Here is a 24,361-nt window from a genome sequence, read left to right as displayed (position 1 = left end):
CACCTCCAGCAGCCCACAGATGGGGGGCGCAGTAAACCTGCACGGTTGGGGTCTCAGATTTTCATGCAGCCTCCCCTCCATCACCACCATCACCACCACGAGCCTGTGGTTATAAAAATCCCCAAACCCCATCACTCTCCGCTGCGGGATTGAATTAAAGGAACGAGATTGTTGTGCAGCAAATGTAATCACCTCCCATGTATCCACGCGGGGGACCAAACCTCGTTAACCTTTTTGCTGACTTTTACGCACCGTGGTAATTATTTTTATTTTTTTGTTCTCTCTCTCTCTCTCTCTCTCTCTCTCTCTCTCTGAATAATCGATCTGGTTTTGCTGTTTCAATCACAGGTGCGGGAGAGGACGTCTTCATGGCGGACCATCACCTTCATCACCGCCATCATCTTCATCACCACCCTGCTCTGCGCTTTTAGCCTCTTTACAGTGCTGCCTTGTCTAATCATGTTCAAGCAGCATTGTACAGGGCTATGACAGCGTAGAGAGCCGAGCTGCGTTTCTCTGACCTCCTGGATGGCAGCCAGTGAATGACATCACCCGCTGGAAAGACACGGAAAAAAAAAAAAAAAAAAAAAGGATCGCGTGTGCTCTGGCATGGATTGTTTTTCAAATGTCTTTTTTAATTTGCATGCAGATGTGTTCAGAAACTAAACATGCTTTGCCTTTTTTTGTTTTAAAGCCACCTGAACGCTCGGAGTTCTCCTCCCCGGGTTGAATTATTCACTGTAAACCTAAAATCCCTTTGCGAGCCGATGCGTTATTGAACCGATCAGTGACTGTCACTGACGTTGGGTGATGATGCTTCTGGATCGAACCGGTTGTGCGTCTCCTCACACAGAGCCGAGCAGCGAATTACAGAGACAACGTATCTGTGATGAAGTGGAGCCCAGTCAGGAGAAACTGTTCTGCTCGCTGCACAGTGAGAAGCGATTTTTAACATTTTTTGTCTAGAGACACAAACTGGAGCTTCTTCTAGATGTGTGTGTGTGTGTGTGTGTGTGTGTGTGTGTGTGTGTGTGTGTGTGTGTGTGTGTGTGTGTGGCTGGTTAAAGCAGCATGATGTAGTTCTGAGGAAGATATTTTAATCAACAGAAACGTTTTCATTGATTCTTTTTTTATGCCTAAACAAACTAAATAATCAAACTCTCTTTGTTTTCATGACTGAATAAACAAACTGACGACGCAGTCTCACACTGTCTCACTTTGTTTATACGTGGCGGACCCCGCCACCTTTCCAGCTTCAGACAGTGTTCTCCTGTATTTTCCTCTGAGAACAGCTGGTTTGTTCAGTTATTATGATTCTATGATAATGCCTTGTTGATATTGTAAATATTAAATTTTCAAATATGACATCTTCAGATCTCTGATGTCGTCAGTCTTAAAGAGTAATTCCACCCATTTTACACATTAAAGTGTGTTTACAGATTCACGGCTGCGTATGTGGAGAAAAAAAGGAGCATGAAGCCTTTTGTGTCTCCAGAGGAAGCTGCATGTTATCTGATAAACTGCCTCCAGTGATGTCACTGTTTGGCTGACTTGCATTGTGGGTAATGTAGGCATTGCACTCCCATAACATTTCTGGACTCATTGTGGACAGTTCATGAACAAACAATCAAAATCAACACAGCAGAACCAGAGATAACACATTTTTATATTCCACGTGTTCTTCTTCTTTTCACAACCTGCCGCCTACATTACCCACAATGCAACTTAGCCACTGAGTGACATCACTGGAGGCAGTTTATCAGAACACATGCAGCAAAAGGATTTATACTGCTTTTGTCACATATGGAGGAGTAAAGTGAGAAGTAGACACTGTTTAAAATTGGTGGAATTACCCTTTAAGACATTCAGTTTACTGTCAGGGAGAAACAGAATTAAAACGAGCAAATCAACGTGATTGAGAAACTGAAAATGTAGGATGTAAAAAACTAATTTGAGGGATTAATCAATTTTCAGAATAAGTGCTGATCATTTTTCTGAACATTTCATGTGTAATGTTGACCAGAAATCAATAATGTGCCATTAAAGAGGCTGAAATGTGATTGTTTCCCTTGATTTACTTGAATTTTAGAGTGTGGTTGCCCTACCTTTTGTACAGAGTTGTTGTATTAGACTGAATTAATTTAAGGAAGGTGTACCTAATAAACTGTCCACTGAGTGTATCTTGCATTCTGGAGGTTTTGTCTCAGGTTTGAGTTTAGTTTGGTGATCCTGGCCCAGTTTCATGCCCTCTGCTGGCTGACTGCCTGCATCTCTGTTATCCTAAACTCCGTCTGATATGGGATTAGTGATGGGAACATTGTTAATGATGGTGCCTCCTCACTAATTAAATAACAAGCTTACCAGAGGTAAAACTAGTTCATGACGTGTTTACAGTCAGTCAACACCAGATCCTCAAATTCACAGATTTTATTTTTTTTTATTACAAATTCATTTTTTTGTTATCTTTACTATCAATGGCCGTGGAGGAAGAGTCCTGCTGCGTTTCATTCAGTCCAGTTGAAGCTCCTGTGTTCTGGTTCCACAGACGTGAGGCGAGGATGTCGGGTCAGGCACTTAACATCCTCACCGGCTGCAGCTCACACACGGCTGCAGGCCGTTCTCGTTGCAGGAAGTGCACTTGAGGGCTTTGAAGGAATCCGTGAAGCAGTTGCGAAACACGGACATCTTGCTGCCATGGCACATTGGGCACGGGATGAAGGCGAAGTCGCCGCAGGTCTGGCACGTCCGGGGGTGCTGTACCCTCTGAAGAACACAGAGAGTCATTACGGTTGTGTTTTATGTTCATAAAGCCCAAATTATTTAAGAAAGACCTACAAGGTTTTAATTTGGAAGCTGAATTTGGTACAAATAAAAAACTTAAAACTTTAAAGGTGCAGTATGCGAGACTTCTAGAAGAAAGACAACAAACATCAACTAAAGGTGAAAAAGGTTTTGACATTATGATGCCTTTCTATTGTGTTGAGAGGTATCTACGGAAGTTAGCATGCTAACCAGCTAGCCCTGTCCCATCTAGATCCAAAGCGGCTGTGCTTATGATGAAAACACCAACACAGACCCGGGTCACCTAGATCCCAGTCAAGACCCACCGCTACAGTTAGCAGCTGCAGTTAGCTGCTACAGTTAGCAGCTGCAGTTAGCTGCTACAGTTAGCAGCTGCAGTTAGCTGCTACAGTTAGCAGCTACAGCGAGCAGCTACAGTTAGCAGCTACAGTTAGCAGCAGTTAGCGGTTCCTCTGCCGATATGCTGATATGTTTCTTTCGAGTATGAATCCAAAAGGTGCCAAATTCAGACGTACTGCACCTTTAAAGATATAATCTGACACTCTGGGGAAGACTCACATTCTCACTGTCTTCTCATTTGTTTCATCCAATACAGATGCTGCTGCAGGACCTCAATTGCATAAACATGTTTTCATTTCTGCACTTCAGGTCCTCTGGTCATAAATAATTAGCCATTTTAAAGGAGCTGCACACAGTTTGTTGATGTCTGGGTTCACATGCTGACCAGTTCATGTTTTCCTGTTCATCTCATTCTACCATCATTACATGATTGCTAAAAAAAAACAAACAAAAACTCAAACACAGTTTGTTGTTTTTTTGCACAGATTAAACAAACAACATGTAACTAGTTAATCAACAAGCTTCTGAGCTGCTGACATTTCAAGAAATCCATGTAACCTCCTGGAGCTGGAGTCATGTATTTAGCGCACTGACATGAAGCAGCTGTTTATCTTTTCATCACACTCTTGAAAATGAAGCGATTAAATGTGTCCCCCCCCCCCCTTTTATTTTAATCACAGCCTCCTTCCGTGCTAACTCCTCAGATATGAAACACACAATAACGCCAGTTCTGTCCCGATCAGTGAATGCATGACCTTTCAGAGCTGCGCACGCTTTTAATAGCCTGCAGTGACTGGAATGCACGACTTAAATGTCATAACACTGCTTTGTATTCTCTTATGAGGACTTTTGTTTGGTCTGAACCGCAAATTACAGCCGAGGCCTGAGAAAAGGCCATCGCTCGCGTGGCAGACGCTGCTGCTGCTGCGGCACGAAGCAGAAAGTGTTCACACGATCTCAGTTTGTCGGCGTGTTTGAACAAAGATGTGTTGGAGGCAGAATCAATAACAAGCCCTCCATTATTGATGGTCACTTATTGATGTGATTGCGTCTTTCACACTGCAGTTTGCTCATGTTTTATTGATGAGCGGTGAGCTGAAGCGACTGCTCCTGTTCACACTGCGATCATCTCAATGACCTGATGGACATAAAGCGTTAATTTATTATGACTTTATAATTACGCGACGCTTTAATATTACATGTGCTACAGAGCATATTGCATTGTTCAGTAAATCCAATAGGAAACACCTGAATAATTCAGCATCAATATGTGTAGGATTTACTGTTGGATTCAGAGGAAAATCGCCCACTTGACCACCATCAATTATCAATAATGTGATTGAAAACAAACCTCAATTCTTGTCAGAAGATCTTGAAGCTCTCCTGATTCATTCATGCCCAGTATTTTCTCAGCACCCTGCAAAACAAGTTTAAACGTCACATTTAATGAACCTGCCGTGGATGTCATCAATCGTCACATAAGTGGTAGCAGCTGACCCCAAGGTAGTGTCCGTCGATGAACACGACTGGTAATGAAGGAGGCTCTCCCACGCGTTTGCACCGCTCCTCCAGATCCTTCCCGTACTCGCAGTCCAGGGCGATGTTCTTCTCCACGAACTTCACCCTGTGGTTCTGGAAGATCTTCCGGACCAGCTCGCAGCGCTCGAAGGTCGTCCTCACCACGCGGAAACTCGTGGTGTAGATCACGATGCGGCCAAACTCAAGAGCCAGCTCCGTCTAGGAGGGAGAGAAAATCAAGAATGTGGTTGATGATGATTACAAGGGTTTTATTTTGTGTGGAAAAAGTGGTGAAGACGTGAGGACGAAATATCTTTAAATATCTTAATTATTCTCTTTTTTTTGGACAGATTTCAACACATCCGATTGCAGAGTGGATAATAATGGCGGGAACAATTTTCATGATGGCGCAACAAAATCGAAAGTTAACATTTTAGCATATTTTTAACTTATTATGCTTTTTGTTGAGCATGGACTTTGTCTCAGTCTGGAAGAAGAAAAGCAGATTTGTCCTCTGTGCTGATTGGATGACACAGAAAATGTGTCTAATTTTTTTTCTACTGCTTTTTATTATGGAGAACTTTGTACAGTAACAACTTTGTGCGCAGGGATGCACAAAGATCAGGCTGACTGTCGACATGTAAAACATTTCTTTCTTTCCCTCCAAGAAATCAGATATTTTTTATGATCCTTAATGTTCAAATTGATCATGCAGAGATCAAACCCTGCCAGGCAGCAGTATAATGCACATTACGGTTTAAAATGTCAGTAAATCTACTGTGTATGTGATTTTTCCACTTTTCAGTTCATCTGTAGGAACATTTCATGAGCTTTTTCATCACTTTTCTAATAAAAAAATGTAGCTAATGGATTTGATAACACTTAATAAATCATAAATCCACATCAACAACATTTCTCACTGAATCTTTTTATTTATTTATCAACCCGGAGGCTGTTGTTGTTTATTACTGTCTTTAAACTGATTTGAGTTTTCTTAACACCCTCGCTTTGTTCTCAAGATGAAAATAGTACTGAACCAACATCTGACACATAGTTACAGTAAAACTGGTAAAACATATGTTGGTTTTGCTTTTCTGTCCTGTATGCAGTCCTATAAATTCAAGTTCCCGTGACAAGTCCAGCGGAGTGATGTTTAATTCTGCATAATACATGTTTCTTGTAAAGACAGGACAGACACAGGGGGTGGAACATCTCCCGGATATTGATTGCTGCGCTCGCTGGCTAAGATATCTCCGCCGATAATTCCATTAATGCACCATGAAGCTTCTCATCCATTAGTAGATCTGCGCTTCCTTCCTTTTTTCCTAACGGATAAATAGCACCACAGAATATTTATTTTCAACTCTCAGTTTCACTCATATGCAGAGACGCTTTATATTATTTGTGAGACTTTCAGATGATGTGCAGTGTGTTAAATAAAGATGGTAACTAACATCCTCTCAGGCCATCTTTTTTGATTTACTCCCCCTCTCTTCCAGGTAGTCTTTGGTTATCTTTTATTTCAGTATGGAAATAAATTTAGACTTGAAAATCACTTAAAGCGGCTACAAGAACGGTCCTGTCTTGTTGATTCTGGCGCCCCCTGTGGACAAAAGCAGTATGAGCACCGCTGCCTCCTGTGATGAAGATGTTGATGTACACTGTGCATTTTTTTGAAAGAAAGAGTCTGGGCATTTTTATTCCAATTCCTTTTCTTAAAAAAAGAAGACACAGCTGTTTGCTGGATGCGTCATGTGTCTGTAGATATATGAAGATTCATTACTGTAATACGATGGCCTCTCATCAGGCTGCCAGATTATTTATTCTTGTATCACCTGTTGAATCCAGATAAATTTGAATTTCAAATTTCAAATTTAACTATGATAAATATATAGAAATAGCCAGTGTTCTTATTGATGGTTGGCTTTAAATTGAGGCTGTTTCCTGCCCAGTTAAAAACAACTTACAATTGAGTCAAAGAAGCTTTGACTTGCCTTTAAACATTAGTAGCAGTAATCTAACCTGCGCATGACTTCTGCGCTGATAAAAAAACAAACAAACATCTAAATGTTGCTGTGAGATAAGGCCAGACCTCGATAAGTATTTAAACTTCAGCCTAAATGCACGATAATCTCATTTAATCGTGACGAGAAGCTTTATCTCGCCTGCGGTGACGCCGTTTGTTCACCTGACCGAACCCTCCGGTGGAGACGTAGTTTCTTTGATACGACCTCATGAATCACCTTTACATCAGCGCTCAGGCCCGGTTACCTCAGAGAGAAGAAACACTGCTGCCTCGTGAAGGGAAAGCGAAGTGGCAAGAATTCATTAACCTGATTAGTTTCTCTTGACGAGATGCATCATTAAACTTTAATTGCCCTGTGACCTTGTCCTCTATTGTGAGCTTTTATCCCAGTCGTGCACCTACACGTAACTCCTTCCTGTAAGTAGACTTGAGGACGACGCTGACGGGAACAGGTGTTGTGAACACATCAAACAGTTGAAGTTATACGATGTAACTCTGTCAGATATACTCACACTGTTAGAGTTGGGCAGGTTTTCAAACAGCGTCTGACCGGCGCTGACTTTGTGCTTGACTCCTCTCACAGTCCCGTTTTTACTGAGTATGTTGACCCTCTTGGTGGTGAACATCCAGTCCTTGGTGGCCCCTGCGTACATGAGCAGATCATCGGGCTCACACTCGCTGTCGTCCAGCTCGGAGCCCAGGTATCCATACAGGTGTCCCTGCACATCTCCGCTTGTGGAGGGAGTGCTGGCCCGGTCGGCGTCAGAGCTGCTGGTACAGTCTGAGTCCAGGGAGTCCGAGGGCCCCTCGTCTTTGAACATCTCCTTCAGCACCCGGCCGCTGTTCCCCGAAGCCACGCGGAACCTCACCCGCTTCTGTGGCTTCTCCTGTCCCGCCGTCAGCATCGTCCCCTCCATTGCTCGACCTCTGCCACATCACATGGTCCACAACACTGCAGCGTAGCTCCTGGCGTCTCATTCGTAGGTAGACATGCGGCTCAGACACACTGTTTGTTCCCCATGGATTACTACGACGTTTAATCCTCACAGTTTGAACAGATCTAAAAACGACTGAGAGCCTGTAAGCTGCCTTACAGTGAGACTCACACTGGGCGTTAAATAATACATGCACTTGTGCCATGGCAACGCAGCAAGCTTATCTCAAGTAAAATGATAGTTGTCTTTAAATTATTCATTGCGGTTAACACAGTTTTCAGCAAAGCTTTGACAGAAGACTTTTAATGGCCTGACTTCATGTGCTTTAATCAAACAAACGCACATGTCGCTCGCTTGAGATGAGACGACAGCTGGCGGCTGAGGGCACAAACAACTTCTGCATTATTTTCTAGACTCGGCACAGTCACAGGCTGAGTCTTACTGTCCCTACAGACAGAGAGGGGGAAATATTAAAGTGTCAGACTGATGAAGACACCTCTCCAGCACCCGACGGGAAAACTTACAGGAGCTAACACAAACACACACAAACATAAACCTGGTTACATCATCACATTGCATCATTTTTAGCCGTGCTAGCAACCGAATCTGTTGGTCCACCTCAGACTGAAATAGCTCAACAACTACTCGGTGGATTTCCAGGAATTTTTATACAAGCATTCTTCAGACAGTAACTCAGGAGGTTAAATCATTTTTGTTGACAATTTATAATTATAAACTATACTTATTATTTGGTTTTTCACGCGACAGAACAGCTACAAAACTAGTGATGTCTCCTTCTGATTCTGCAGTGCTTTGTGTTTAGCATGCTAACACATCAAACTGGCTAGCATACAAGCTAACCAACTAACAAGGTACAGTTTCGCAGAGCTGCTAGCATGGTTGTACAGTGCATACACACTGTAACTTGTCATGTGTTTAAATGTTTACTTTTTATTAGAATATCTTGTATTTTTTTCTACTTGAATATATGTTTTTGGCTTGATATTCATATGTTATGGTTGTTTTTTATGCATTTTTAATTAAAAGTCTTTAAGTTTAATGACAAATAGACTTAAACTTGAACTGACACTTGAGCTCAAAATCAAAAACCAGTGAAGTCATGATATAAAGAGGAGATCTGTAACTGTGTTCACAGTTTTAGGCAAGTAGCCAATTTAAATTTGATTACAATCATCTTTTGTTTTCTTTATTGTTCGATATGTAATGTAAAATAAAAGATACTGTAATATATTCCACACCCATGAGCCCACAACGTAAGTGGATATTCCTTGACTGCCTGTTTACACCCATGGCAGGCCTGCAGGTGTTCACCGGGCGTCCTCGCAGAGCAGAAGTGTCCATATAATGTATCGCAGTGACACAACGCAGCAGCGCGTCCACAGAGACGCCTCGGACAGTTTTTTTATGTCACAGGTGATGAAGCAGCTCCCCGGAGATGTGACACGTCGGCTTACAGTGGTGACAGCAGCACTCTGTTTGAGTGCCGCAGTTTGGCCCCTGAGGGAAGAACTACACACACACACACACACACACACACACAACTCGTGTCACCTCCTGCTGATCATTAGAGAAAATCCATCAGGGAAAGTGTAACGCGTCAAACAAAGATTTAGAGACATCCTGAGGCCGTGGGACTGATATGAGTCTGACTCCGGTTCCAAGTCTTTTCTGATCCAAAGTGACCAGAACGCTCTTTTATCTGCGGACATCACACCAGCTATTACAATACCACCAGTAACGACTCCTTCTACTGCTGCTAATAACCGATGTTGGACACCATTAGGATGTCTAGACTTTGACATTACGGCCCGAGAAACTGCAGCGACTTATTCGCTTTTCATTTTTAAACATTATAGAAGCACTTTATTATTTCATGTAGCTGCTTTTCTTGTAAATGACCTTTAACTGTCTTCAAAGGCCATTAAAACAACGACAGACAATATAATAGTGGTCGAGAAGGGACAAAGGAAATTAAAAATGATGTTATATTATTTTAATCCAGCGTATATTATAATATTAATATTAGAATATTTGTTTGTTTGTTTGTTTCTTACTATTTGTACTGTTTTACATGCTGTACATGTGTGTGCATGTTTTTTTTTTTTACACGTTTACATGTTTTTGGCTTGATACTGATATTTTTGGTTAGTTTTATGCATTTTCAATTAAAAGTTTTACATAAACTTTAACTTGAACTGACTTGACAATCGAAAAGCAGTTAAGTTGTGATGGAAAGACAAGATCTGTAACTGTGTTTACAGATTAAACAATATAATAGTGCTTGACGGGAGAGACAGATTTTATTATTTGAATCCAATGTATACTATTTTCTTGTTTGTGTTGAACTGTGTCACTTTGTCTAGTAAGAAAATACAGTTTGAATGAATTAATTCTGTATATATGTCATTATTAGGCCGTATGAACAGTACAGTGAGTCATGCTAGTTTAAAAGCTAAAAACCTGTTTCTCTCTTTAAAATGTTTGTCTGATGTTTGATTCAGGTTTTCCTCTGTCGTCTTGCGAGCGAACGTCTCTGAAGGAAAAAATATATGTGCTGCGTGAAACACTCAAAATTAAAGATACTGAAAACTGATACGACACAGCGTCTCAAAACTCATAACAGCATATTATATTATATTATATTATATTATATTATATTATATTATATTATATTATATTATATTATATAGAGTCTTGGTGCTGGCTGGATTAGAGATCCTTCACTTTGAATTCAGCCGTCAGCGTGTGGATAAAGCTGCTTATGTTACTCTGCCTGCCAGTTGAACACACTGCTCTTATAATTGGAATAAATCAGTCATGGTCTTTACATATCATTTTCATTTTAATTAGGGTTTTTTTTTTATATCCCAGAGGAGCCGTTTCTCAGTCATCCTGTCCCCCCAGCTCACTAAAAACTTCCAGTCACAGTTGTAAACCTCTTCAGATGTCACATGGACGCAGTGACTCAGCCGAATTAACGAGAAACAAAAGTGAAAATAACTCGTGGTGTTCAGTGCAGGACAGGCTTATCTGGAGTTCGGTGTAACGCGCCCACGCCATGTTGAGTCAAGCAGCCATTTTATCTCACTTTAGCACATTTAGACAGGAGAGTGCAGAGACGGTGATAGTGTGTTCAACCTGAAGAGCCGTCGTCATCAGTGGTGCTTACGTGGCCTCGACAGCCACCTCGACTGCTATTAAAAAAGCAATTTGAAAAGATGAATACTTTAACGCTCTTTAATTTCACTGCTGTTTGGCGACTCGGCTGTGACTGAGTGGGGGGGGGAGTCAAACAGTGTGGAGTGAGTGAGAGATGGTTTTAATTTTGTGCAGAGTGAACAAACAGTTGAATTCAAAGCTTGCCAGCTTGAATTTCATGTTGACTGACTTTATACGACTGATTTGTATTGATGACACAGAATCGGACTGATCTCCACATCAAGGCTCACAGGAAAATTGTGTTTAAAGTGGCTTATATCTGCAAATGTTTCTGTTGTGGACAGGGGGGGTTTGAGGGGGGAAATGACTCTGCAGTGACTCATCATCTGTGGTTTGTTGGCCATCGAGCCACCTCACCCTCCCTGACTGCAGATGCACGTCCACAAGGGGGCAGAGTGCTGTTCAATTACAGCTAAATGTCACGCTGCCCGATTGTTCCCCTGAGAGCTGCAGGTGACCAGATGAGGGATGCTGATGTAAGTCTGCTGACAGCCTCCACCAGCTCGGTTTGATCAGACTTCAGCGAATGATTAATGATAAAATCAATGAGACATTTATTTAAGACGAGGAAGAAGGAGTGCCAGAACATTTTCAGGGCAGAGGCTTACAGACTGAACTGCAGAGCAGCTGGTTGCAGCCACAGATGTGGTGAGCACCTTTATGTACTTTTTGACAATATCAGAACGATTCCTGAGTCTAAAAGCACAAGAAAATGAGACATGGTCTTATTTCGTTGTCATTTTCACAGCTTAAGTGCTGTCTCACCGCTGTGGTTCCCCTGAAAACAAAACCGAGATCTCACTAAAACCCTGAGATACAACGATCAGTGTATAAACTGAGCTGTTTTGGGAACGATCAGGGTTGTAAAAAGTACCTGAAATTCATATTATTGATTCATCACACCATGTAGACTGCTCAGTAGCCGTCAAAAATGAATCAGCATCAAGGGTTTAAAAGTAACTAACGTGTGTTTGAGAAGAATACTTTGTACTTTTACTTAAAGATCATTTCAATACCTGTAGATTAACATGTAACTGAGTAGTATTCCAGTGATGTAACTGCGCTCGTACTTGAGAGCAGCTTTACAGAACTCTTCTCGGCGCTGGTTAACAAACGACTGCAGTAGGCAAAAAGTGCATTTTCTGAAAAACAACAATTCTCAATTTCTTTTAAAGCGTCACACACTAAAGAGTCGAGGTTACAGCGGCGGTCGGTACCACGGGGGGGAGATACCAGTGAGGGAAACGGCCACCACAGTGAGATGGATACCCGTTTAAAGCATCTGTGATGGGATCCAGTGAAGCTGCTGTGGGGTTTAGACAGCATTACGGTACTTCTTTTCTTAGTAGTTCCTCTCCCAACAGCAGCAAAGTGGCTCTAAGTACTTTTCCTGCAGAGGCAAAGGGCTCCCAAACAGGAGCTTACAAACATCCTTGTTTATGGGCTCGTTAGTCAACCTGATGTTTGGACGCTGTCTCTGAAGGACGCTGCACACGTACCCTGTTCAGAGAAGGATTAAAGGCTGATGAGGCAGTTTGTTTGCAGCTCAGAGGAGCTCCAAGGATTGTGTTAATTTTCATTTTATTTCCAGGCACTTCTGATTGATTGAACGAATTTACTTTATTGAACACTTAGCTTGATGAATTTACCGAGCAATGTGAAGACACACCTCAGTCCCTGTTTTTTTCTGAATCTTTGCAACTGAATCCATATCTGTGTCTCGGAATGGTCCAGAGCTCCTCCCACAGATCGGACCTTATCCTGTGAAGGCACCCTGACCTAAGTTACTGTGGGATATTTTATTTTTAGAGGGTTTTTTTTACGTGATGAAGTCAAAAGTTGAGTTAAAAGTTAGACTGATAATGGCAGTTAATGGGATGTTTGTACAGACCAAATTGAAGCTGAAGTCCAAATATCACCTTGGCGCTAAAATTGGATATTAGCCGGCTCTGTAGGCCGACGATCTGGACATTTTCATACCCGGAAGTAAAGCGGTCTTTTTCTTTCATAAGAATGAATTGAGTTCTGCCTCCAAAACTGTGTCTAGATTTAATCTAACGTCCTGACAAAGACAGGAAGTGGAAAGTGACACATGAGAATAAATCTATCAAAATAAAACAGGAAACAATTAAAACAAAAACCCAAGCCATGCCGGACATCCTCTTATATTTGGAATAACAGTGTAAATAATTAAATGTCATTCTCATTGAGTTAATTCAACACAAAAATCAAATTCAGATGACCTGATTGTAAAGTCATGTCAGGTTTTGTGCTGCAGTCTGGTGCTGCTGGATCTTTCATCTTCATTTGAAAACAGTCTGCCTCAATGTACACTTACACCGCAGTGGTGTGTCGGAGAACAAAAAGGTTTTCAGACGGAGAATCAGTGAAATCTTTTTAGGTCGTTCTGTTCAATACAAAAATAAACTGATGAGAATACTTGCGCTGTTTATAATTGACACAGATTTCTGACGGTGGGAGAAAATCTGGACGGCCGGTTGAATGAGTCATTGTTTGGACTGGAAACGCTGCAAAACACAAAACCAGTCCGTGCACACATGACACACACGCACGCACACGCACATAATCGAAGAGGCAGGCTTCTTGTCACTGTTGCTTAGCAACCGTGGGAGCTACAGAGCCAAATCCCCGTGGTGGCAAGCTGATGTTGAATTAGGCAGAGTGGGGGGAAAGAAAGGAAATCTTTGGGAGAGATGTGTCTCTAGCAGGCGCAGGAGGAGGAGGCGGAGATGTTCAGGTGTTCATCTCTTATTTTTGGATGTGGTGAATCTTTCAGTTTACGTACCACACATGCTTTCACTGCTTTCTTTTTGTTGCCTTTTCAGTTGTTTAGAGTCAGATTTAATGATGCATTTAAGATGGTTAAAAAAACATATCTTTAGTGTGAAAATACATAATTTCCTCCATTGAGCAACTGAATCTGTCTTTCTTTTGTTGCTCAACATCTACTGGACTGCTCACACACAAAGCCTACACACCACAATGTTTTATGTCTGTGAGGTAATCTCATCTTCACCTAATCCCCACAACAGTAAAAAAAAAAACAAAAAAAAACCCATCTTAATTTGAAAAGAAATATGGCTCAAATCAGCAGCAGAATCTCCCGTATCAATCCAAGCAAACAGTGTCAAAAACAGTGAAAATATGCATGGAGTCTGGCCGCGACCTAGAAACATCTCTGTTAGCACACATGCACATAAGCAGGACAGTCAGTCAGCATTGTGAGGATACTGCCAGTAGAATATGCACAGCAGACAGCTGTGGTGTCGGTAACACTGCAGTTCTCTCAGGCGACTGCAGTGGTGCTGCTGCTGTACAAATGCTGGCTCCTGTGTGATTTGCATTTCAGCCGCAGTGAGAATGAGAGCACACTTTGATTTGCTGTACGTACAGCAGCCGGGCAGTCGCAGCAGGGATGTCACTGTTGCTGCCCTCTTCTTTGTGCTTCAATGTATATTTATCTTTTAAGTATCTTATCTTTCCCCCATGTCCCATGTTAGAGCAGATATATGACAGGAGAGTGACACACTCACGAGGGATATACAGGAAAATGTAAGTCATCCTGGATTAGATCTTCCGCAGAGCTTCTCTCGAGACTGTAATCACATAATAACTCAGTACAAGTGTCGACTCACTACTTCTTTATCCCATTGTTTTGGTCAGTCAGACGTGCATTTCTGTTTAGTTTTCCCAAGACGTGAACCACTTTTTGATGTACAAGACTGATTGTTTGTTTAATTAGCCTCAAAGTCAATTCAATTTGTCTGAGCCTTCAATATAACGAGGCTATTTCTTTAACAACGGTCCCAGCAGCACCATTAAATATCCTGCAGCTCACAGTGTGGTTGCTGGAATTGAACGGTTTTGTAGCTCTGCCATGAATAAAAGACGGATAATTCCTGGATACTTCAGTGACGGACTAGCTTGCATTTTTTTGGTGGCTATGAAAGTCTACCTGTGTCATCCTGGGATCAGTTTGATTGTGTCTATACTCTGTACTGTCTCATTGAGTCCTCATGTCTCCAGCGTGGCTAAATTTTGTTTAAAGCGTACAGCAATGTTAACAACAACAACAACAACAGCAACAACAACAACAACGTCGTTTTGAGGGTTAGAACTGTAATATTTACAATATCAATGAGGTAATACTAATACAATATTTATATTTTTCCCTAACTGAATAAACAAGCTGTACTCAGAAGAAAATAATGTCCCAGAACACTGTTTTAAACTAGAAAAGCGGCAGGGTCCGCCAGATACAAACAAATTAAAACAGTATGAAACTGTGTTTGTTTATTCTGTCATGAAAATGACAACACTTTTTTAAGTTTGTTTACATTTTAAAAAACAGTCAGTGAAGATCATTCACTTCTGATTAAAATTCAATTTCCAAAATGACATACTGCACCATTAAATATGGTTTGTAATACAAGGAGATTACAAAATATAAGTTAAGTATCACCAAAATGTTATTTTAATTTAACAAGAAATAAATCAAATTACATTTACAAATAAAACAATATTGCAGCTTTTAACATATTGCAAGGCATGACTGTATTCCATTATGTGCAAACAACATGAATGATCAACAGTGTATCTGTAATAAAAATAAGTGTATGGATAGTACACTAATATATATTTTGGTCCCATGGAAAGACGTGTCACCATACTGGGATGCACTACTGCACTAAATTGGAACACATGTGGATATGCAGTAAAAGTTATAAGAAACAAAAATAAGAATGTAAATATGTTCCAGAATAAACAATCAAGCGAAACACTAAAATAACCCAACATCTCTGACCAAATTTGAGTAGTGTGTATTGCAAATGCATGTGTAGATCTCCAGTGGTTGCAAAATATTTCTTTCACTTTAATGCATAATATGCTTCGTGAGACAGTGGAGGTTGTCCTTTGCTGACACTGCAGCATCTATTAATACATTATTAAGTATATTTTAGACAAAAACAAGAGTCAGTGCTGAGCCAACTCCCACCCAGTGTACTATTGTTGTGTCTTCAACCTGTGAACAACGTCTACCGCAGGGGGGCGGGGGGCGTCCACACCAGCGAACAATTTCTTGGTATTTGTTTTTATAAAACCTACCTTAATTTTAATCATTACACATCCTGGTGATTAAAATACAACACTTCCTCTTTAAGTATGTCCTTGAACTGTATTTTTCACGAGTTAAATGTCTTAGCCGCGTTGAAATGACAGTTATTATGTTCACTCGCCCCCCCTCCCGCTGCGGTGTGATTTGGTACGGTCCATAATGTGAAGCGGCACAGTCCCCCTCACGTCAGTTTATGGTAAGTCCGTGTCCACTCCTGCTTTACCGAGGGCGTCTATCGCCTCTGTAATCCGCCGTGTGAACCGGGATGCTGGGGGATCCATGAAAGCCGTGTGCTCCTGGGCATGCCTCTTGTCACCGCCAGGAAATGAATGTTTGTTTATACCTCGTCCATGTCTCTCTCTCTCTCTCTCTCTTTCTCCCACTAGCAGCAAACACGCAGCAGTAGTGTCCGCATGAGAGAGGCTCCCCTCCTGAATTTTAGCCGTTTTTTTTTTTTGACATTCTCTGACGGTTGAGAAGCAGCAGCCACACGGAGCACAACTAACAAGCCGCGGCCGCTTGACAGGTGCCGTCGCCCGGCTCTGCGTGGAGAGATGCCGCCCGTCCAGAGAACGATGTCCGATCTTCGTACCCGGGCTGAAGGTATGTAAAGATAATTTTACTTCTCTGTGTGTGTTGGACGAATGTTTGAGACGGTTGTTTCCTTATCACCGCAGTAAGGCCGGTCGGTAGCTCTCTGGAAGTACTGTACAATAACTTGCTAGCTGTAGCTGTGATTAACGGTGCCCTAACAGGGGTCAAGGAAACCCCGGGGGTGCTTTGAGAGTTTCCTGAAGGAGTCTCCAGTTAAAATAACCCGGTTTTAATTTAACTTATTTCAGTAAAAGTTACCTCTGTGAGATAAGCTAGTGTAAACTCCTTGTTTACAGAGTAAACCGGATTTTCCAGTCAAGCCCTCTGTCAAATGGTAGTTTAAAGTGAAGCTAACTGAAAATGAAACTAGTCGTGGTTGCAGCTGACCCAAAAAGAAAAACAAAAAAAAACCCCCTCCAGGCTGGGGACATCCTCAGCCTCATGTCCTGCCCACCACAAAGGTGCCATCATGTCAGGTGGCTTGGTGACAGTAGCCACAAGTGTCCAGCAAATGGCATCTCCAGTAGGCTGGGGTCTGACAATACAAGCCATTGTTATCCGGCTGGGACCCTCGCTCCTTCAGTGCACCAGTAACTTTCCACTGGAAATAGGATGCGGATGCAAAAACATACATTTCTTAAGTGATTTGAATGCTCATAAGGGGATCTGTTTACTCTTGGGCTTGGAAGGCTGATTAGTAAGCCGGGTGTTAAGGTTTGTTTGTTTATCCAGGCGATCACCGGTGGCTGGACGGGCTTATTACCGGCTGCAGATGCATTGTCCTGCAGGGTGTCTTCTTTATCACTTATTGGTGGCAGACCCTGACCTATGACCTCTCTGCACTGAGGCAGAAATTATCCACAGGGATCAATAACACATAGTTGTTATTTATGGCACCTGCTGCAGTTTGTGTTGCTCTGGCCACGGTTTGATTTGGGATAGGTTTGATTCATAACTGTAGGCTCAGGTTAATACCTCAATCTGAATTATTGCTGTTGAGTACATTTCTTTGGCTTCAGCAGCTTGGCCTCTTAAAAAGTGAATTAGAGTGCTCTTCCTCTCATTTGTGTTTTATGTACTCTGAGATGACTGTGGGGCACATTAACGTGCATATATTGATACTTTTCTCTTAAAATGCAATAAGTTTGCAGTATTACAGTTTAATCGTCGAGCATGTGTCCATACAGGAAGCAATCCTGATCTGGGCCCTTCATCCAAGTAGCTGCTAGGACTGTAGGAAATACATTTTTAAAGAGACATGCGACTAGATTTAAAAATTCAGTATTTTTGTCTGAAAGCTGCGGCAGAGGAGCAGAACACTAAGACCAACCTCTGATACCCGCAAGCTGGGATGCACAAGATATTGGTCAGCTCACACGTATCCATGATGTAGCACACTATTTATGCTTTTTTATATAACAAATGTGTATTCATACATTTTCATTTATTTAAGCCATAATTCACCAGTTTTCTTAGCCACCTCTGAATGGATAATGTTGAATACATTTGTGTGCATTATGCAGACGATTTAAGTAAGCATATTTTTTATATTTTGCAAATAACTTGGCGTTGCTTGACACAATGGTGTCGTCAGCATTTTGCAGAAAGGCTTTAATGGAATTACTTACTATAGATACAGCTGAAATATTTAATCACCACGTGTGGAAAGTAGAGAGGTCATGATAATGCAGCAGAATGAATAATATCGGCTGTAGAATTGGTCTCACTGACCATTATTACTTTTCAGATTTTTTAAAGATTTTAAGATTAGGATCTCTACCATCCATACATTGAGCTACTCCATGGACGATCAATAAAAGTCTAATTTGAACCTCATTAATGTGTTATGTGTAATATGAACCAAGAATTTCCATTACATTATAAATGTTAGGGACTTCAATTTTTAGCATGTTATTTAATTGATAGATGACAGCCTTAAAAATCTATTAGGCGTTATTCATTAGTAATATATGAGGTGTGTTGGAAGTTATTCTTCGAGCAAACTGTTTTGACCACTGATGTGATCTATGTTTGATGTAGAATCATAGTGGGCTGCTTTAAGAGTTATAAGAACATATAAAGTAAACACCAAGTTGCTTGAATGATAAACTAAATAACACAAAAATGACGTGATTTTAAGAATTTTAACAATTGGCTTTCATCTGTAGGTATTCAACAACTGGGCCAACAAAATTAAACCCCTAATGAGGCTACTAAATGGCTAAAATGTAATATCTGTTTGTATATAAAGCCTGTATTTTTTTAAAAACAAATTACGTCATTTGAAAATATCAGTGTTTTATACTTATATATTTGATTAGCAAGTATTTATAATTTGTATCAAGATACTTTTTGATTTATTTGTGACCGTCTCTGATTGTCTGTTAATATGTTTATAATACATTCAATTTTTAACAACGATTATTCAATTAATAATCAAGCCTTACCTTCCTTAACGTGGATATATCCATATTCCCAACAGGTGGCCTTTATGTCTTCCAATCATTCAAAGTACAGCAGTGCATTTTATGTGACAGAACAAGTTACGTGGTGGTAAAATTGTCTTTCTGATTTATGGCTGTAAGACAGACACTTATGAATGATCAGTAATGATGGATTGGGATTTGTGAAGACAGTGGAAAAGAAAGATGGACTCTGAAAACTCAGTGGTTTTACCCTAATTTCAGAGATAAAAACCGATGCCAAAGTATCACTGTAAAATGAATTTCTGTGCTGTTTTAATTGAGCTTCTTGTGAATCTCACACCATTTCACATCATCTTGTAATAAGTGGTTGTGTTTGGTGATAGTTTTGTTTGTTAATTTGAAAATGCCACAGAAGAACCTGTGATTATAAAGCAATTTCTCAGCTTGTACGACACACAGGAAAGCATAGTTAAGCCACTGAAGGTTCCATGTATCATACTGGAAAAAATGTAAATAATTTAATACTATTAAAGATTCCATAGAAAACTGTTGATGAATGTGTCTGCTCCCATCACAAGAGCAAAGACATAAATTATGCAGCAGCTATTGCTGTCAACCCCCAACTACCACACACTAGCTTTATAGGTTTTCCAGTTGACTCAGTAGCCGTAAGTGTACACTATCATTCAGCGGCTTCACTAAAAACAGTAACCATGTTTTCTGTTCAGTTACTATGACTAACAGTTATTTTTTTAATCAATTAATCTGCAGATAATCTTTTACAATTATTTGATTCATTATTTGGTCTGTGAAATGTAAATGAATCGGCAAAAAATGCTCAATTACAGTGTCCGCGACGTGTTTCAGTTCTTCCGTTTGACCGACCAACAAAGCATAGATCCATACATAGAGGACGCTGGAACCAGTGTCTGTTTGACAGTTTTGCTCTGTGCTCCCTTTTCTGTCAACACCCACCAGCTGCGTTTTGAGTGCAGCACTGACGGACAGCTGGAACAGAATCACGTGTGATTGCAGTTATAAATCTATGTGTTAAACACAACAACAAACATGTCAACAGAGTGCTTTATTCTGAAAATTAACTGGATGCCCTGGTGTTGTTTTGGTGTCAGACTTCCTGTCTCACTCCAACTGTTCTGTGCGGAATTTGGCTGAACTGATGTGTCGTGCTCTGGCATCTGGCAAAAATAGAAGCCTTGCGTATCTGCAGTAAAAGGGTTCGGACTGCTGGAGCTGTAATGGAGTAGATTGGTAGAACAGCGGATCCAGTGGAAGTACGCACATAGACTAGAGTGAAACCTATCAGCTCTGCTGCCGTGGTGGATCAGAGATGGACCAAACATGGATCCGATGGAATTTGGGGGTTATTCTTGATCGTGCATCTGTCCTGCAACACTTCTTTTGGGCTGCTTTTATGAGAGCCTAAGCACTCTCCCCACCCTTCAGTTTTATTTTTTAATCACCACAGTGCATCAGGCAGGCATCCATCTAGAAAGGGCAGCCCTCTGCCAGGCTTACCACCTAATCCATCAGCGGCCTGTCCGTCAGCTCCCCATGCTGCACACTCCCAAGTCTTGCCCACCACGTGCCGCTCCACTCCTTGTCACTCTTCTCTGCTGAGCTGTGGAAACATCTGACATCACTGCCAGTCTGTGCCTGCATGTTGCCATAATAACCTTATCTGGGACACTTAGAATACAGGTGACGTCAGTAGCTATCAGCGTGTTTAATGTGTGATCCCATGATGACAGACGCTAAACTTTCCAATACAAATTTCTGTGATGGGTGGAAAAGCGCCTAATGCCTGCTTCCGCTGTCTAGATGGGAAAGCTGATCGACAGAGGCCATGCAAGTTAAGGCTAGACAGATGGCAAGAAGCTTCCTGTTGGCCATCTTGGCTCACCTGCTTATCTGCAGACAGACCAAATCCCCTCTCACAATTGACACCAGAGGTGGAGATAGGCAGGTACGCCTGTCCTATGAGGATGAATCTATCAAAAGACCCAGTGCTTGTCTTTTCCTGTCAGCTGATTCACATAACAGAAGGTGCTCCTCAGCATCTGATTGGCCCCATACCTGTTTGGAATGACACAAGGTAGTCTGCTTCTTCTTTAAGCATCATATCTGTGCCTTTCTGCCGTTCTCAAGATTTTTTTTTATAAGTGAAGCAGGATGTTTCCCCGTAGCATTTCAATAACACCAGCTAAGCCTCGGTCTGTCTGAATAGTGGTTACAGCATGGGGAGGGAGCCTGGAGGGGGATAGACTGCTCTCTTCTGAAGGGATCGAGAGCTGCCCATGTGCCTGGCGGATCACTGCCTGATAATAATGTGGCACAAAAGCCCAACACGCCACTAAATCCCCTGTCTGGGGCCGCTGGTGTGTCATATCAAGTCCCCTCGGGCCTCTCTACTCTACTCCGGCATGGGACGTGGCCACTCTTCTATTTTCCACTTAATGGGCCGCCTCCATCACTAACCTGCAGCCACTCTAATATGTGTCTCTTCAGATACTCAATTTCCCTCACCTCAATGATTTTCCTCTCACTGCAAGGCAGAGTGGATGTGGCAGGTCATTGTGAGGAAGGGGAGATGGTGCAGTGCTTGTGTGCACGTGTCCACACGGAGACAGATACAGAGACAAAGAACCTATTCTGATGTTTGCTCATGCATGTCCTCATATCGACCTGCGACAAGGAAGATCCATGAGCTCATGAGCGAGAACAGCGTCTCAAGGATCATCCGTTGACAAGAAATCGCATTGTCCTATGTAATGATTATCCACATTTTCAGTAAATCTGCTGATATTTTTTCGAGTGAATGAACAACTGTGGGCAAAATGGTGGCGATTACTTTCATTGTCGACTGTTGATTATTATTTCGAGAAATTGATTAGATGTATGATGTTAGAAAATGGTTAAAAAAATGTCTTATTTTTTCCACAACGCAAAGATATTCAGTTTACTGAAACCAAATGGGGCATCATCAGATGAGTTGTTTTCCCAATAGTCCAAAAGCCAAAGACACTAAATTTACAGTAATATAAAACATGGAAAAGTAGAAAATCGTCACATTTGCGAATAATGGCTTTTTTTTTTTGCTTGATCGAATAACTGTAATTTATTGTGTCTCACTCAATTGGCTGTTACTGCTCTTTACCAAGTAGATAATATCTGTAACATATTACACACAATAATAGTTTTTATTATTATTACATCTTCAAAAAGTAGTTATGTGAATATCATTGCCTTTATTCAGCTGGAGAAGTAAGACAAGCTCACAGGATTATACGAGTATCAATATCTGCTTTTACAACCAGGAAAGAACAGTGAATATATATTAGTGCTGGAAAGTGTAACTTTATGGCGTGAGATTTTGATTATGATAACAATAAAATGCTGAAAACTGATATAATATCATAAACAGTTCTTTCAGGTCCATTATTAATATCTTTGCCATTTCAAAGTCTTCTCCAAAAATGTTTTTAAATTGTGAAACATAACTTTAATTTCACAGTTGTAAGCTCTAATACTGTAATGTCTCAATGTCCTGATTGGATCAAGAGTCCTTCAACTATCAATTTTCTGGAACTGATTCGATCCTCTGATCTCCAGGTCAGCTGGATTCCCTCCGTAATGTTGCTAAGATTGAATATTATTTACGAGCCCCTTTGAAAGCTGCGTTGCAAATATATGCTCGTAGGGGAGATAAATCTTCCATACTCTTCAACCCAGCCATCAGCCCATAAGATGTACACTAACTCTGTTCCCACCTCCTGTTCCCAAATGTCAAATAATTCATGAAGGCAGCATTAGATACTGAGAGAGAAGGCCCCAAACTGCATTCACAATCATATTTTATTGTGCTGGGGAGCAGAAGTCTTGTTTCTGACCCGCTTGCGTTTGTCTATGCGATGCACACACACACACACACACACATGAACAGCAGCAAAAATGCGGCAAGCCTGCACGTGCCAGGAGACTGTGTCACAGCGGGATGACAAGGTCAGATGGAGAGGTGTCGGCAAGCACTCCACAGGGAAGTGACTCTGTCAATGGATGGGAAGATGAAACTCTTGCTGCCCTTCACCCCCAAGATCTTGGGCATTTTATGACTCTGACTTCCAAATCCAAACCATCTCCATGAGACAGAAGAAGCCTGTCTTTTAGGTATGAGCTGGTTGGAATCCCCCTGTTCTGTGTCACGTTCACCCTCCTCCATGTTTGTTTGGAATGCCTTTATGTGGATTTCCTGCCTGCATCCTGGAAGAAGGCAAACCATCGTCCAAATTATGAACATTTTTGCCATAAACACAAGATGTCCCTAAAAAGTAGCAAAATCTCTTAAGTCCAATATCATATACAGCCTTAAAAGTTTGAATGTGAAATTGTAAGGTCTTAATTGTTATCTAATTTCATTAATCCATCTTTTGATTTTCTGTCAGTTAGTCATGGTCTTCTGAGAAGTCCACATTTCTGATGTTATAAATCTTAAAACCTTCCACTGAACATGACACTGTTTCTTTACTTTACACTCACACTACTGGTTGGTAAAATTTAGATTAACATTACTCACAATAACAGCCATGTTCCTGTTTAAACCTACCTCTGCACAGGACTTCGTATATACTACTTACCTTAGCTGCAATACTTGAATAAGGAAAACATGAGCTGTTAAAAATCTGTCTTAACTTTGGTTAAAGATAATCATGAAAATGTCATTAAAAGCATTTAAGCATTTATGTGTCTGATACCTACAGTTGGCGTTTTCCTGTTGTCATATCGTGCAGTCCTACCTTCGCAGCAAATACTTGTTCTTGTTCTGGTGCTGAAGAGGTGGACACTGGTGATCTGGGACTAATGTAAACATCTAAGCAGATAACTGTCATCCTAAAGGCATTATCTTGTATAAAGTTGTAGCTTAATCTATATTTCTATGCTGTACTACGTCTTTACATCCTACTGATCCTTTATTCAGTAAGCCTGTAATGTTTGACATATATGGGTCATATTGTTTGGATGGTTTTGTCTAAATACAGTAATGCTGTCGATGACTGAGGCAGAGGATGGCACTTGCATTATTATTTCCTCTACAGAGCTGAAAGTGTTTGTGGTTGTGTTGTGCACATGTGTTAGTTACTTGGCATCTCTGGATGATGGTGGTGCCAGTTTTCCTGTTTAGCTTACACGTTACTAACATGTCACATCAGGTCAATGAGCATCACTGAACACTGGGATGGATTAATTGTCATTGCTCAGCCATTTGAATATTACAGCTATTTTTAGAGAATGTGTGATTGTATGGTTGTTAGACTTGTTAGGATTCTGC

General features: G+C 41.2%; 2 protein-coding genes across 8 annotated transcripts in view; one reads left to right on the top strand and one right to left on the bottom strand.

Annotated features, from left to right (window-relative positions):
• Nucleotides 1–2,412: 2,412 nt before the first annotated feature.
• grxcr1a (glutaredoxin and cysteine rich domain containing 1 a) lies at nucleotides 2,413–8,240 on the bottom strand. The gene is made up of 4 exons (XM_037077287.1): nucleotides 7,198–8,240; nucleotides 4,639–4,878; nucleotides 4,493–4,558; nucleotides 2,413–2,763 (listed from the first exon to the last, which is right to left on the bottom strand). Exons 1-4 carry the CDS (start codon nucleotides 7,600–7,602, stop codon nucleotides 2,584–2,586), a joined length of 891 nt encoding a protein of 296 aa, XP_036933182.1. The 5' UTR covers nucleotides 7,603–8,240; the 3' UTR covers nucleotides 2,413–2,583.
• Nucleotides 8,241–15,438: 7,198 nt separating this feature from the next.
• The window catches only part of atp8a1 (ATPase phospholipid transporting 8A1), a 116,591-nt gene continuing 107,668 nt past the window's right edge, over nucleotides 15,439–24,361 (top strand). For 2 of the 7 annotated variants that reach the window (XM_037077125.1, XM_037077131.1), the window contains exons 1-2: nucleotides 15,452–16,328; nucleotides 16,478–16,600. In XM_037077125.1, the coding sequence (XP_036933020.1) occupies nucleotides 16,277–16,328; nucleotides 16,478–16,600 (175 nt within the window). In that variant the 5' untranslated portion in view covers nucleotides 15,452–16,276. Of the gene's footprint in view, nucleotides 16,601–24,361 lie in introns of all 7 variants that reach the window. The other 5 variants (XM_037077127.1, XM_037077129.1, XM_037077128.1 and 2 more) reach the window with 5 other exon arrangements.

Source organism: Acanthopagrus latus, chromosome 18 (assembly GCF_904848185.1).
Source record: "Acanthopagrus latus isolate v.2019 chromosome 18, fAcaLat1.1, whole genome shotgun sequence".
Classification (NCBI taxonomy): domain Eukaryota; kingdom Metazoa; phylum Chordata; class Actinopteri; order Spariformes; family Sparidae; genus Acanthopagrus; species Acanthopagrus latus.
Note: the sequence above shows the minus strand (reverse complement) of the source record. Positions and strands in the feature narration are given on the sequence as shown.

Bases quoted from the DNA above. Each gene is read 5' to 3' on its own strand.
- grxcr1a (XM_037077287.1), bottom strand. From the start codon at position 7,602: ATGGAGGGGACGATGCTGACGGCGGGACAGGAGAAGCCACAGAAGCGG. The intron at 4,879-7,197 runs GTGAGTATATCT...TCTCCCTCCTAG, and splicing joins ACCTGCCCAACTCTAACAGT to ACGGAGCTGGCTCTTGAGTT. The intron at 2,764-4,492 runs GTTTGTTTTCAA...TGTGTTCTTCAG, and splicing joins ATCTTCTGACAAGAATTGAG to AGGGTACAGCACCCCCGGAC.